This window comes from Populus trichocarpa, chromosome 19 (assembly GCF_000002775.5).
Source record: "Populus trichocarpa isolate Nisqually-1 chromosome 19, P.trichocarpa_v4.1, whole genome shotgun sequence".
Taxonomy (NCBI): domain Eukaryota; kingdom Viridiplantae; phylum Streptophyta; class Magnoliopsida; order Malpighiales; family Salicaceae; genus Populus; species Populus trichocarpa.
In genome coordinates this window covers 4,878,006-4,889,843 of record NC_037303.2, presented here as the reverse complement: position 1 = coordinate 4,889,843, position 11,838 = coordinate 4,878,006, and the positions used below count along the sequence as shown (strand labels likewise).

Genomic DNA, 11,838 nt, shown 5'->3' with positions numbered 1-11,838 from the left:
TTAATGACATGTGATGTTTTGTTGATTTAATCAACTTGATTATCATAGGTGGAGTAACAGTGGCCCTTTCAGTAGCCATCGTTTTTTTTTTACCCGGGTTTAAAAACTATGATTATTATTCTTGTTGGGAAAAAAATATAATAAATTTGATTTGAAGGATAAAATTGAAAATCATAAAAATTGTGACAAAAAGATCAAGAAAAAAAAAACCAAGAAATCAAAAGAAGAATGACCGAATTGAAATTTTTATTATTATAAAAAAATAAAAATCATAAAATTGACTTGAAGGATAAAATTGAAAGCATAAAAATTTTGACAAAAGGGAAAAAGAACAGAATAAGAAATCAAAAGTAGAAGGACCAAACCGAAAAATATTATATATAGAAATTAGAATTGAATGATTAAATTGAAAATCATAAAACTTTAACAAAAGGAAAAAGGGCAAAAATAAACAATCAAAACTAAAAGGACTGAATCTAAAAAGACAATAAAAATAGGGACTATAGTGCATCTCTCCATGCAAGAGAGATAAATAAAGGGTAAAACAAAAGAAAAGGGGTTACCAATGATAAATCGGCCACCTTTAGATGACACGCGGTGGCCATAAAGGAAGAGTACACGATGGAGCACAAAATGAGACGGAGGAAAATAATTTTCCACCACCGGGAGGCGTCTTTTGCACTGCTTAATTAAAATGTGTGGCGCTTCTCACGCATTGGCGCATGTACAGCACGCGACAACAACTTTTTGAATATAAAATATTAATTAAATGTTAAATTACTTCATCACCCTTGACCAACCCGAGTAATTACAAAAAAAAAAACCCTTAAGGAAAAGACGTCAATACCCCTATTTACACGGCCTCTTTTTTTTACCCCAAGAACAATTATGTAATTGTATTGTACAATTAAAAAGTAAAAATACCAAAACACTATTGTCTAGCAATATTAGTTTTTTTTTAGGAGTATTTTGATTATTTTACTGTGTATTAAAAAACGAATTGACAAAAACACCTCCAAACAAATTAGTAACGACAAATAAACTACGTAGAAAGATAAAAACAGCCTTGAATCAAAAGCGATTATTTTTTCTTGCCAAGATTATATACGTCACTCCTGAAATGTGTATGTGGTCACATGAAATCTCCCATTTCTTTTAGTATATTTGTTGTATTGTGAAGGTGGAGTGGTAGAGAAGGATGAGCTGGATTCTTGGCATCATTCATAGGATTTTGCCAAGCAAAAGCAGCAGCCCCAACTTCCCAAGAGTGCTGATCAGTCGACAGTCGACATTTTAGCATACAAGTGCTGATCTTTGCATGCACGACGACAGTGTTATCTACGAGGGAGCCAACAGCATAAATAAATTTCTATAGAAAAGTGGCAACATATATATCATGATGACGATCATTATCTGTGGTTTTCTTTTTTCTTGATCACTGCAAGATTAAACCTTTTTTGAGAAGATGATCAGTGTATACATCATCCTTAGATAATCATCAATACTAAATTGTCGAGTCTTAACCTATAATAATGAATAGAATATGTTCATGATCATAAATTGTTAAAAAAACAACTAAGAATCTATGAATTTTATAATGTAAAGGATTGTGTTTTTGTCTATTTTTGACTTTTAGCATAGTTTTAAAAAAATATTAGTCAATTAATATAATTAAAAAAAATTTGATAAAACAATACAGTTTGTACATAATTACAAAACATTATAATATATAATGATTTCCTTGAGAGAAAAAAACAGGAGAGAAAAGAGAGAAAAAAATATCGAAAACATATAAAATTTATGATTACAACAATACTAGTGCTTTCGAAAAAATCTTGAAGAGATAAATCTAATAATGTCGAGAAAAGTTATTAACAGTGATCAAAGTAGACCGTACTTACCTCTTCAAGATTTAATTTAGCCAATTATTTATTTAATTGTGATATTATGTAAATATTTTTAATTCACTTTGATATTAAAAAAAAATATGATGCAAGGAGAGTAGAAGAGGAGAGAGAAAGAAAAAAATAATTCTAGAATCACATTAAATTTCAGATTATGACAACACTAGTGATATTGGAAAGATTTCGATAAAATAAATCAAACAATATAAAAAAAAAAAATTAACCAGAATGGACCCTATTGCCTCCCAAAGATTTAATTCAGCCAATTCTTTATTTAATTGTGCTATTCATTTAATATTTTTAATTAGCTTTGCTATTTTAAAACAATTTCTGTGATGCAAGGGAAAGTAGGCTAGAACCAAAGCAGCGTGCACGATAAGCATATTCAATGGCTGCCGAGAGCATGACTAGGTTTATGCCCCTCTTCTCAAGCCATGATTTAAGCATTAGTTTACAGGCTCATCTAGAGGACCATTCTGGTGCCTCCAAGTGGCGCTATTCTAGACTGCATGACCCCCTCCTTGCACTTTGACCAGGTCATGGAGATAGCAGACAAAGGACTAAACCCTCAAACCATAGCACAAAACCTTGAGATAATATATTAAAAACAGCTCTAAAGACCTTGAAAAGGGCACCATCTTGCTCGTAAATAATCCATGGCATCTTTTCAAGCTTCAATCGTATAAGTAGCTCCACTGAGAACAAGACAGGGACATGCAGACAGGGCTCTCCACCTCCTTTGGACAAGTAGAACAACTCTCTCTTCTTCAGCTCAAATCAACATTTCTCTCCAATCCAACGTCTTAGTCCAATCTTCTTTCTTGTGCAGTTTCCCAATGGAAATTCATTTCCAGCAAGAAAAGAAGCGTAGAAAAGCAAGCATGCCAGTTAGCAAAACAAGCAAGTTTAAGGGGATAAGTAGGCCTAGCAGCAGTAATAAGTTCGTTGGTGTTAGGCAAAGACCTTCTGGTAGATGGGTAGCTGAGATCAAATATACAACACAAAATATAAGGATGTGGCTAGGAACCTTTGAGACAGCTGAAGAAGCTGCTCGAGCTTACGATGAAGCTGCTTGCCTGCTTCGTGGATCAAACACTCGAACCAACTTCATTACTCGTGTATCCTTGGATTCTCCTCTTGCTTCCCGGATTCGAAACCTCCTCAACAACAAAAGGAGAGACAAACAGCAGCAGAGTGAAGAAGAAACTGCTGAAGTCTCTACCCCACCAACTAGTACCATCATTACCACAAGCGCTATCACTACTAGCTGCTGCAGCAGCTGCAGCAGCATTAGTAGTTGTGGCATGAGTACTGATAGTTACTCCAATTCCAGCTCGGTTCATGAAACCGATATCCTGTTTGATGATGCATATAAACCAGATTTGAGCAATTTGATTGAGGAATTCAAGTGGGTTACTTCTCAGTCTGATCTTTCATGGGGTTTTGGACCTGTGTTCGATGGGTTTGCATTTTCCCAGGAAGTGTTGGATTTTCCAAAAAGTGTGGTATCACCCGGGACAAGTGACTTGGAATTCTCAGAATTTGATAAGATGAAGGTGGAGAGACAGATATCAGCATCTCTATATGCAATGAATGGGGTGCAAGAGTACATGGAAACTATCCATGATCCTATTGAAGCTTTATGGGATCTTCCACCACTATAATAATCACCCTGCAGAACTTGTGATTCTAACGAGCATAGAATCTCCCTCTTCTCCTTTCCTTTCCTTTCTTCCCCTAGTTTCTGGTTTCACTTTACCCTTGCTTGTGAAGTTACAGTGACAACATACCAGCTAGAGATGAGGTCGAAATCTTGTTTTTTAAAATGTTAACAGCAAATTACATGGAGAAGGTAAAAAAATCGTCGATGAATACCAAGTCGAAGCAATCATGGCGATTAAATTATACCTTTTGTTCCCCATGGTAACCTCTCTTTTTCATTGGAGTAGATACAGATGTCATCAATGTCTGTAGTCATTGAAAAGCATGTTTCAACCTCTTAACAGCTCAGACAAAAGCTCTGGGGCCCTACAGCCAACAACTATCCAAAAAGAGTTGCAGTGTCTTCCAATATGTAATCCTTGGCTACTCAGGCTATCGTCCACTTTATCTGTATACTGAAATCTTTGATCATGTCATTAGTAAGTTTTTACTTCTCAGCAAAGTTATGATTATTTCGCTCCAGCAGGCATGCCATATTTTTACATAAATCTGAACCACCTTGATCCATGCTATTTATGAACTTGCTAGTCCCTTTGAAGCATCCCAATGATCTTTGATGTTTACAGAGATGCTTCAAAGAAGCTGTGATTCTGTGAAATAAAGGGCTATTGTCTAATTTAACATCACATCCATGTCTTTTATATATTCACATGTTGACCTTTCTGAGGTATTTTTGACTTAAAAAAGTTGCCCCCCACTAAGGTATGCTCCAGAAGAAGTGTCTGCACTACAGTTACTTGGAGAAGTTCAAACCATGTTTAAAAACATTTTAATTAGACAATTCGGCAGTAGATTCTTATCAAAGGTGAGTCCAGCTTGCTAGGAACATAGGATTAAGATATCTGGTATAGGGAAATTCCTACCACTTTCAAATTCCAAATGATGCATCCCTATTGCACTTAAATAATTTAGTTTTTTTGAAACCCTATTTTACAGAACAAGTTGTGTATAAGAATTTATATAGCTCCTTTCTACATATCCAACTGAACCAAAATTGAAAAACTCATCTTCTACCACCCGGCAATCATGAAATTGGATTTGCTATCTCAAAATGGCTCAAGACACTACTTCCGAAAGCTGTAGGGAGGTTAGGTATCCGCTTTCCATCAACTGTGAAGCTATATCATATGAACTGAGACTCAGAGAGTACAAATATATTCTTTGTTCAGGTAACATAGCAGATTATATGTCTGGTCTAACGGATTGGATTCAGCTAGTGAACTTTTCACCATTTGATGGTCAAATTCCATAACCAATTTACAAAGGTCAAGCCAAGCCAGACATGAAGAGCACAATTTTTTTTTATTTAGGTTCGAGCTCAGTGGTTACTAATATGATAGTTACTGGAGGCTTACATGATCGTTAACTTCAGGACTCGTGGGATTAGTCGAGTCGAGGTACGCAAGCTGGCTCAGATCCCCACGTTAATAAAAAAAATATATGTATTTTACGTGATAGATAGAACTGTATAAAGTACACATGCTGCTACAAAAAGGAAAAGGGAAGTATTTAAATGTATCGAGAAGTTCAACAACAGGGCCATTCCTCCGGCATGCTAGTACTTCAGCACCAGAGATTTGTTGTATAACTCCAGCATTTCTTACATGCAGTAGAGACACATACAAAATCAAAGAAATGTGCATAGTTTTATCCAGTTCTGTGTGAGATTTCCCTTTCATCTTCATCATTAGCAAATTCTCCGTGTAGCATTTCTTAGTTCTTACAAGCAACTAAATTCTCATAACCAATAGCTGCCTCTAAGATGTGATGGCAGTCTCTGGTGGTAATGCCATAATGCTGTGATTTTGTTTTAATTTTTATGTAAGCCAAAATTTTTAGATACGCAATTAAATATTCTCAATAGAGCTTCTAGTTAAATCATGTTGCCTATGCCCACCAATTAAGATCTTCGAGTGGAAGATGAACTCAGTGTATAAATCAATAGCAGGTGGCTTTATAGATAGCATATGTTTCATTTCAAAAAATGAGAACGATACATTTTTTGAGATAGTGCAAACAATCAACAAGAAAAGAAACAACACATAATGGACAGACAATTCACAGATCAGACAATTCACAGATCACTGACATGGAAATAATGATGATAGTACACCTCTAGACAAACGCACATGAATGATAAGAGATACACATACAACTGCTGTTTCCTCACAAAATATTATCTCAGTAATCTTCGTCCTCACCCTCGTCATCACCACCTTCTGCTCCGACTTCCTCGTAGTCTTTCTCAAGGGCAGCAAGATCTTCACGAGCTTCTGAGAATTCACCTTCCTCCATGCCTTCGCCCACATACCAGTGGACAAATGCTCGCTTAGAGTACATGAGATCAAACTTGTGGTCAATTCTGGAGAAGACCTCAGCTACTGCTGTGTTGTTGCTTATCATGCAAACTGCACGCTGCACTTTAGCAAGATCACCTCCAGGTACCACTGTTGGTGGTTGGTAGTTTATACCGCACTTGAAACCAGTTGGGCACCTGAAGTATCCATAAATCGAACAATCAGATTCCAAGAAAGAAAAACAAATGATAAACAAAGCAAATGTTTAACCTCGTTCAAAATCCTCTACACATTTCCAGACTAATTTCAATGGCCATTCATTTCAGCTACGGGGAACTCCGATCCTTTTGTCCAGTATCAAAGTTCCAGATTTCCCAAATAGATCACAGAATAACCGCAACCCACCAATGCTTGAAATTAAGGTTTGTGTCATCTTGATCTGTTGTATATTTATTATGGTAATGGTCTTAACTTGTCAAGTTAAAAGCAGAGGAGTTCTCTTGTGTGTTTCAGCGACCATTGTATTGGAACTGTTAATACAAACAGCAAAATAGGAATATGATAGAACCATGTTTGATGTCTACAAACAAAAATCCATATGCTGTTTTCTTGAATGTTAACAGTTCAATAATATTTTTGCATTGCTTTAAGAGCAAAAACTTCAAAACGAGATAATGCAAGAGTGGCATTTAGGATCTTAAAAATCTGAAATGAGCATTTCATCAGTTTCTTGAATTATGTCCAAATCTTTTGAATGCCCATTTAAGACAGTGTGTTTGTGTCTGAAATGATAGATTTTGAGAGAAACAATTCAACTTCCAATACACAAGATGAAAACAACATACTAGAGCAAGAATTGATCAGAATTAATTCTCATAAATCAAACAGATGGAAATCAACTCACCAGTCAACAAATTGAACTGTCCTCTTTGTCTTAATGGTGGAAACGGCAGAATTAACATCCTTTGGTACAACATCTCCACGATACATGAGACAGCAAGCCATGTATTTTCCATGCCTTGGATCACATTTAGCCATCATACTTGAGGGTTCAAACACAGCACTTGTGATCTCAGGAACTGAAATCTGCTCATGGTAAGCCTTGGCAGCTGAGATTACTGGAGCATAAGATGAAAGCATGAAATGGATGCGAGGATATGGAACGAGATTAGTTTGAAACTCTGTGATGTCCACATTAATGGCCCCATCAAACCTCAAGGAAGTTGTCAAAGATGAGATAATTTGGGAAATCAAACGGTTCAAATTGGTGTATGTTGGTCTTTCAATGTCTAAAGATCTCCTGCAGATGTCATAAATAGCTTCATTGTCCAAAAGCACAGCAACATCTGTGTGTTCAAGGAGAGAGTGAGTGGAGAGAACACTGTTGTAAGGTTCCACGACAGCAGTAGAAACCTGCATTATTATGAAAAATCTTCCATCAGAGTTTTTTAACAACAGGTCAAACATAGAAAGAATTTACCACAATACCATAATAGAAATGACCATATTTTTTCTGTTACAGGCTTCAACAAAAGGAACCACAGGGAAAAGATTTTAACGTAAACATTGACACCCAAAAAGATGTATTTCCTGTAATTGTTTGGAAGTTTACATTTAGCACAAAAAGATGCTATAATTTCTCGATAATTCTTTGAAGTGCATACCTGAGGAGAAGGATAGATGGTGAAGCCAAGTTTTGACTTCTTTCCATAATCCACAGACAATCGTTCCAAAAGCAGCGAGCCCAAACCAGAACCAGTGCCACCACCAACAGCACTAAATACCAAAAACCCTTGCAAACCAGTGCAATTGTCTGCCAATTTCCTCACGCGGTCCAGGCATAGATCAACAATTTCCCTTCCCACTGCAGTATTAGAACACCAATGCAGCAAAATATTCAACGTCGACAATAAGAACAAAATCAACATTTTAACTGAGCATTGCAAATGCTTCTTTTACCTGTATAATGTCCCCTGGCAAAGTTATTAGCAGCGTCTTCCTTGCCAGAAATAAGTTGTTCAGGGTGAAAAAGCTGTCTGTAAGTCCCACTTCTGACTTCATCAATGACAGAGGGTTCGAGATCAACAAATATAGCTCTCGGCACATGCTTTCCTGAACCAGTTTCGCTGAAGAAGGTATTAAAAGAATCATGTTCCGCTCCGATTGAGGTGTCACTGCAACAGGATATAGAACAGCCAAATCAGATTCGAAAGTAGATGAATGAAAACAGTAGAATAGAGCATCCTCCAGAAATAGTAAATCAAAATCAACAATTTCCAGCAAGGAAAAGCAAGATCCAGTCGTTCTCGTTCAAGATTATGAGGGGGGCATCATCCACAAACAGAATTCCATTTAAGGCAAAAACAAAAAAATCAAAATCTGACAACAAAACTTTGCACAGACAGAATGGCATAATCCTTCAACCTAGAGATTAACCATCCACAAATGGTTGAAATGAGGCCTTTCAAAATGGAATTCAAATACATAATTAACAGCCTAACATTTTTTACCCCCACAAAAACATCAAATATCTTATCAATTCCTTTTGTCTAATTCAACCATGGAAAGATAAGATGAAAACAAAAATATCTCTAATTTTGAAGGCAAAATCACCAAAACATGACAAGAGAAAAATCCCAACACAGAAACCATTCCGATCCATCAAAGTCAACAAAATCAATGATGATTACCTTGATATAAATAACACAAATCACTAAATACATAGAAACTGATCACAAACAAACATTCAAAGACACGAGGATCCCATTGATCAATTAAAACAACTAATGATCCACAAACATTAAATATTTCACCAAAAGAAAAATGCATGAAATTACCTAGGCATCGTTCCATCAGGCTGTATTCCATGTTCAAGACAATAAAGTTCCCAACAAGAATTCCCAACCTGAATCCCTGCTTGTCCAATATGTATGCTTATTATCTCCCTCATAATTGATTTCTTCCTCTCTCTCTCTCTCTCTCTCTCTTTAAGCAATATATTTATCTCTCCAAGAAGCTCAGAGAGTTTCTATGCAACAATGGAGATGTAAATTAGAGAGAAAGAAGAGATTTCTCCTCTTATGAATGTTATAAAGGTAAAGTTAGTTAATTTATCAATTCGTGGTTGCTGTTTTATTGTTAACTGCCACTTATGTGGCGCCAAATGGGGTCCGCCGCTTGGCGCCAGCTCTATGGTGCTGGTTTTTTGGGCTTGCTCGGCTGTTGTCGGTTACCATGGCCCACGTCCTTGTCAAAAATTAGTTTTTATAAAGTTAATATTTAGTTAAACTCTTAAGAGGAAACTGATGGACTCTGTTTAAAGATTCTGGTTGTCTGGACGGATGAGTTGGCTTGCTTTTTTTAGATCTAAATTGAGCAGTGAAGAGACATTTGAGGTGGTTTTGCTTCTTTTTTTATTCATTTGACTACGTTCAAACAATCCATTTTCAATCTTTCATTTTTTTGTGCTCGATGAGGACGATAACACAAAACGTACGAAGAAAATTTACAAAATATCTTTCATTTACACACAAATAAATGGAAGGTTCAGGGGAGAAAAGATATGTTGAAGCAGAAACAAGACTTTTGGGGCCAGATAGAATATATTTCTGTGCTCCTGCCCTGTGTCCTCTGTCAACATTGCTGCTTCGAAACCAGTCCTTTGCCATGATGCAGCAGAGACTCTGCAATACGGTAAGAGATAAAGAACCAACAAGTTTTCTGCCCGTGACCATCAAGACAACCACCCATTGAACTGCGTCTTAATTGTGGAGCAATGTTTGTTCATGAATCACGGGAGTTGGTGGTGCATGTTCTTATGAGAAGACCCTCTAGCTACCCAGCTCAGAGAGTATAGCTTTTGGATTTTTAACCCCCGATCTTCGACGGCATGTGGCCCAAAGTTCACTGGGTCTTCAAAAGTAAGCAAGACTTTCATTTCTAACTTTAGGCACCAAATCAAATGTTGATTGTGGAACAGTAAGGCCACTTTATCTCTGTTCTTTTGAATCTTGAAGTTTATGACACATTCATCTTCGAGCTGGCGCGTAAAAATAAATCATCAAAAAATTAAATAGGATTATTATTATATTTTAATTAATAACTAAAAAGTTTTTTATTAAATATTAAAATTTTATCGTGAAATTTAAAAAAAAAAAACCAAAAAAAACCTTAGCCACCAACCTCATCCTTTTCTCTTATATTGCCTAGAGATTTGATTGGATTTTTCCTTCCAAAAATTTCTTGCATGGGGTTTAGTTCCTGGGAACAACCATTGAAGACCCTAAACACCTTTTTTTCTATGCTGCCCAAAACACCACCACGACGGCCACACCCTACCCAAAACATCAGCATTTCCCCTGAACAATAATGGCAACAACAAGAAGTTATAGCCCCTTCACTCAACCCGTGATCTGATTTGATGGTAAATACTTGAGCTATGGTCGATAATTTATTGTGGTTCGTGCAGCCATCTCATAATGGTTTGTCATAATCTTTCAACAGGTTAAAAAACCTTACTGCATCTGCATTAGATTCTTCTTTTACGATTGGACATTTACTGACATTACCTTCACTCATTCTCATTGCATCCATAACCATATTCCTGTAATGATTACTGCTGTCATTTCCAACTTCATGCATGTTGCTAGCACTAAAAGTTGACCCAACCACCTTTCTACCATGCTCTCATTAGGAACAAATAGTTCTCCGTGTACATACCAACACAGGTAATCCTCCATGAACCCTTTGGTTAGAAGATGCATCGTTACAACATCTTGATGCAGAAACTTTTTATTTTACACTTCCTGCATGGACACTTAATACCGCCATCAGTAAAATTTCTCGGGATAGATGTTGCGAAATTAATAAAACCCTGAACCCCATTACAATAATCCATCCCCCGCAATCCTTGGGGTGAGTCCCGATACATCCATGAACGATCATCCATGACTTCTATCGAACCTCTATAAAATTATGACGACAACATGTATTAATTAACTATGTTATGTAAATAAACATAACAAAAATATTGGTTTGCCCCGATATTATCCAACAATAACTATGGGTCAGGGTTTAGAGTCATGAAAACTCAACTCATATTTAAGTGCTTGCTTAGTAATGATGGACATACATACCTTAACCAATCCTCGCAACGTCCCTATACTATCTTTACAAAGACTATCACTAGACAAATCTAAGATCTTTTTTTAGACCATGTAGAAAACCTATTCATATTCATTTTTTTAGACCTTTTTTGCTTTCAGATGTTTGATTCGCTCGGAAGGGCTAATCTATACCCAATATACATTCTCATAAGCATGCATAAGCATTCATATGCAAACATATTTTTAGTTTTAATTGTCATCATCAGATTAATGAAATATAGGTCCCCTTTTAAAGTGAATTTTTAACACAAGATCCAAAAAGAAGCTAAAGAAGAACAAAGAGCGTGCATGCTTGGAATCTGAACATCAGAAGGAAATAGAGAGCTTTAAGGGAGACATGGAAAGGCTAACAAGCCTACTTAAGTAAGCATTAAGAATAAGGTTTGTGGAAGCTCTAATTCCTCAAACAACAATAACCCTCATATCCAGCTGTTATGCTTCCCACCTATTTACCCCATAAGGCTACCTCCTGTGGTAGGTTTAACTAGAGAAAAAGCTCTATAAAAGAATCTTATAGAAAAGGCTTACAAAAAATAGGCAGAATTGGATGAAAAAATGAAGATGATTGAAGAGTCTAATCTATATAACCTAGTGAAAGCAGCTAAAATGTGTTTAGTGTTAAATGTTGCAGTTTCAAAAGACTTTCAAGCGCCTGAATTTGCTGAATACACTGAAATGCAATGCCCACTGACTCACCTAAAGGCTTACTACAATACAATGGCTTAAGTTATCCACAATGAGAAACTACTT

The 11,838-nt window shown here is 36.3% G+C and overlaps 2 protein-coding genes across 2 annotated transcripts; one reads left to right on the top strand and one right to left on the bottom strand.

Annotated features, from left to right (window-relative positions):
• The first annotated feature begins 2,500 nt into the window (after window positions 1-2,500).
• Window positions 2,501-4,088, top strand: LOC7469885 (ethylene-responsive transcription factor ERN1). Its single transcript, XM_002325808.4, has one exon. The coding sequence runs from the start codon at window positions 2,741-2,743 to the stop codon at window positions 3,566-3,568; it is 828 nt and encodes a 275-aa protein (XP_002325844.2). The 5' UTR covers window positions 2,501-2,740; the 3' UTR covers window positions 3,569-4,088.
• Window positions 4,089-5,560: 1,472 nt separating this feature from the next.
• On the bottom strand, window positions 5,561-9,133 carry LOC7491044 (tubulin alpha-5 chain). The gene is made up of 5 exons (XM_002325386.4): window positions 8,761-9,133; window positions 7,883-8,097; window positions 7,588-7,787; window positions 6,828-7,336; window positions 5,561-6,120 (listed from the first exon to the last, which is right to left on the bottom strand). The coding sequence occupies exons 1-5, from the start codon at window positions 8,871-8,873 to the stop codon at window positions 5,808-5,810; spliced, it is 1,350 nt and encodes a 449-aa protein (XP_002325422.1). The 5' UTR covers window positions 8,874-9,133; the 3' UTR covers window positions 5,561-5,807.
• Window positions 9,134-11,838: the final 2,705 nt, after the last annotated feature.

Coding starts and splice junctions, on each gene's coding strand:
- LOC7491044 (XM_002325386.4), bottom strand. CDS start 8,873: ATGAGGGAGATAATAAGCATACATATTGGACAAGCAGGGATTCAGGTT. Junction 8,098..8,760: donor CCTGATGGAACGATGCCTAG/GTAATTTCATGC, acceptor ATCCTGTTGCAG/TGACACCTCAATCGGAGCGG. Junction 7,337..7,587: donor CCATCTATCCTTCTCCTCAG/GTATGCACTTCA, acceptor ATAATAATGCAG/GTTTCTACTGCTGTCGTGGA.
- LOC7469885 (XM_002325808.4), top strand. CDS start 2,741: ATGGAAATTCATTTCCAGCAAGAAAAGAAGCGTAGAAAAGCAAGCATG.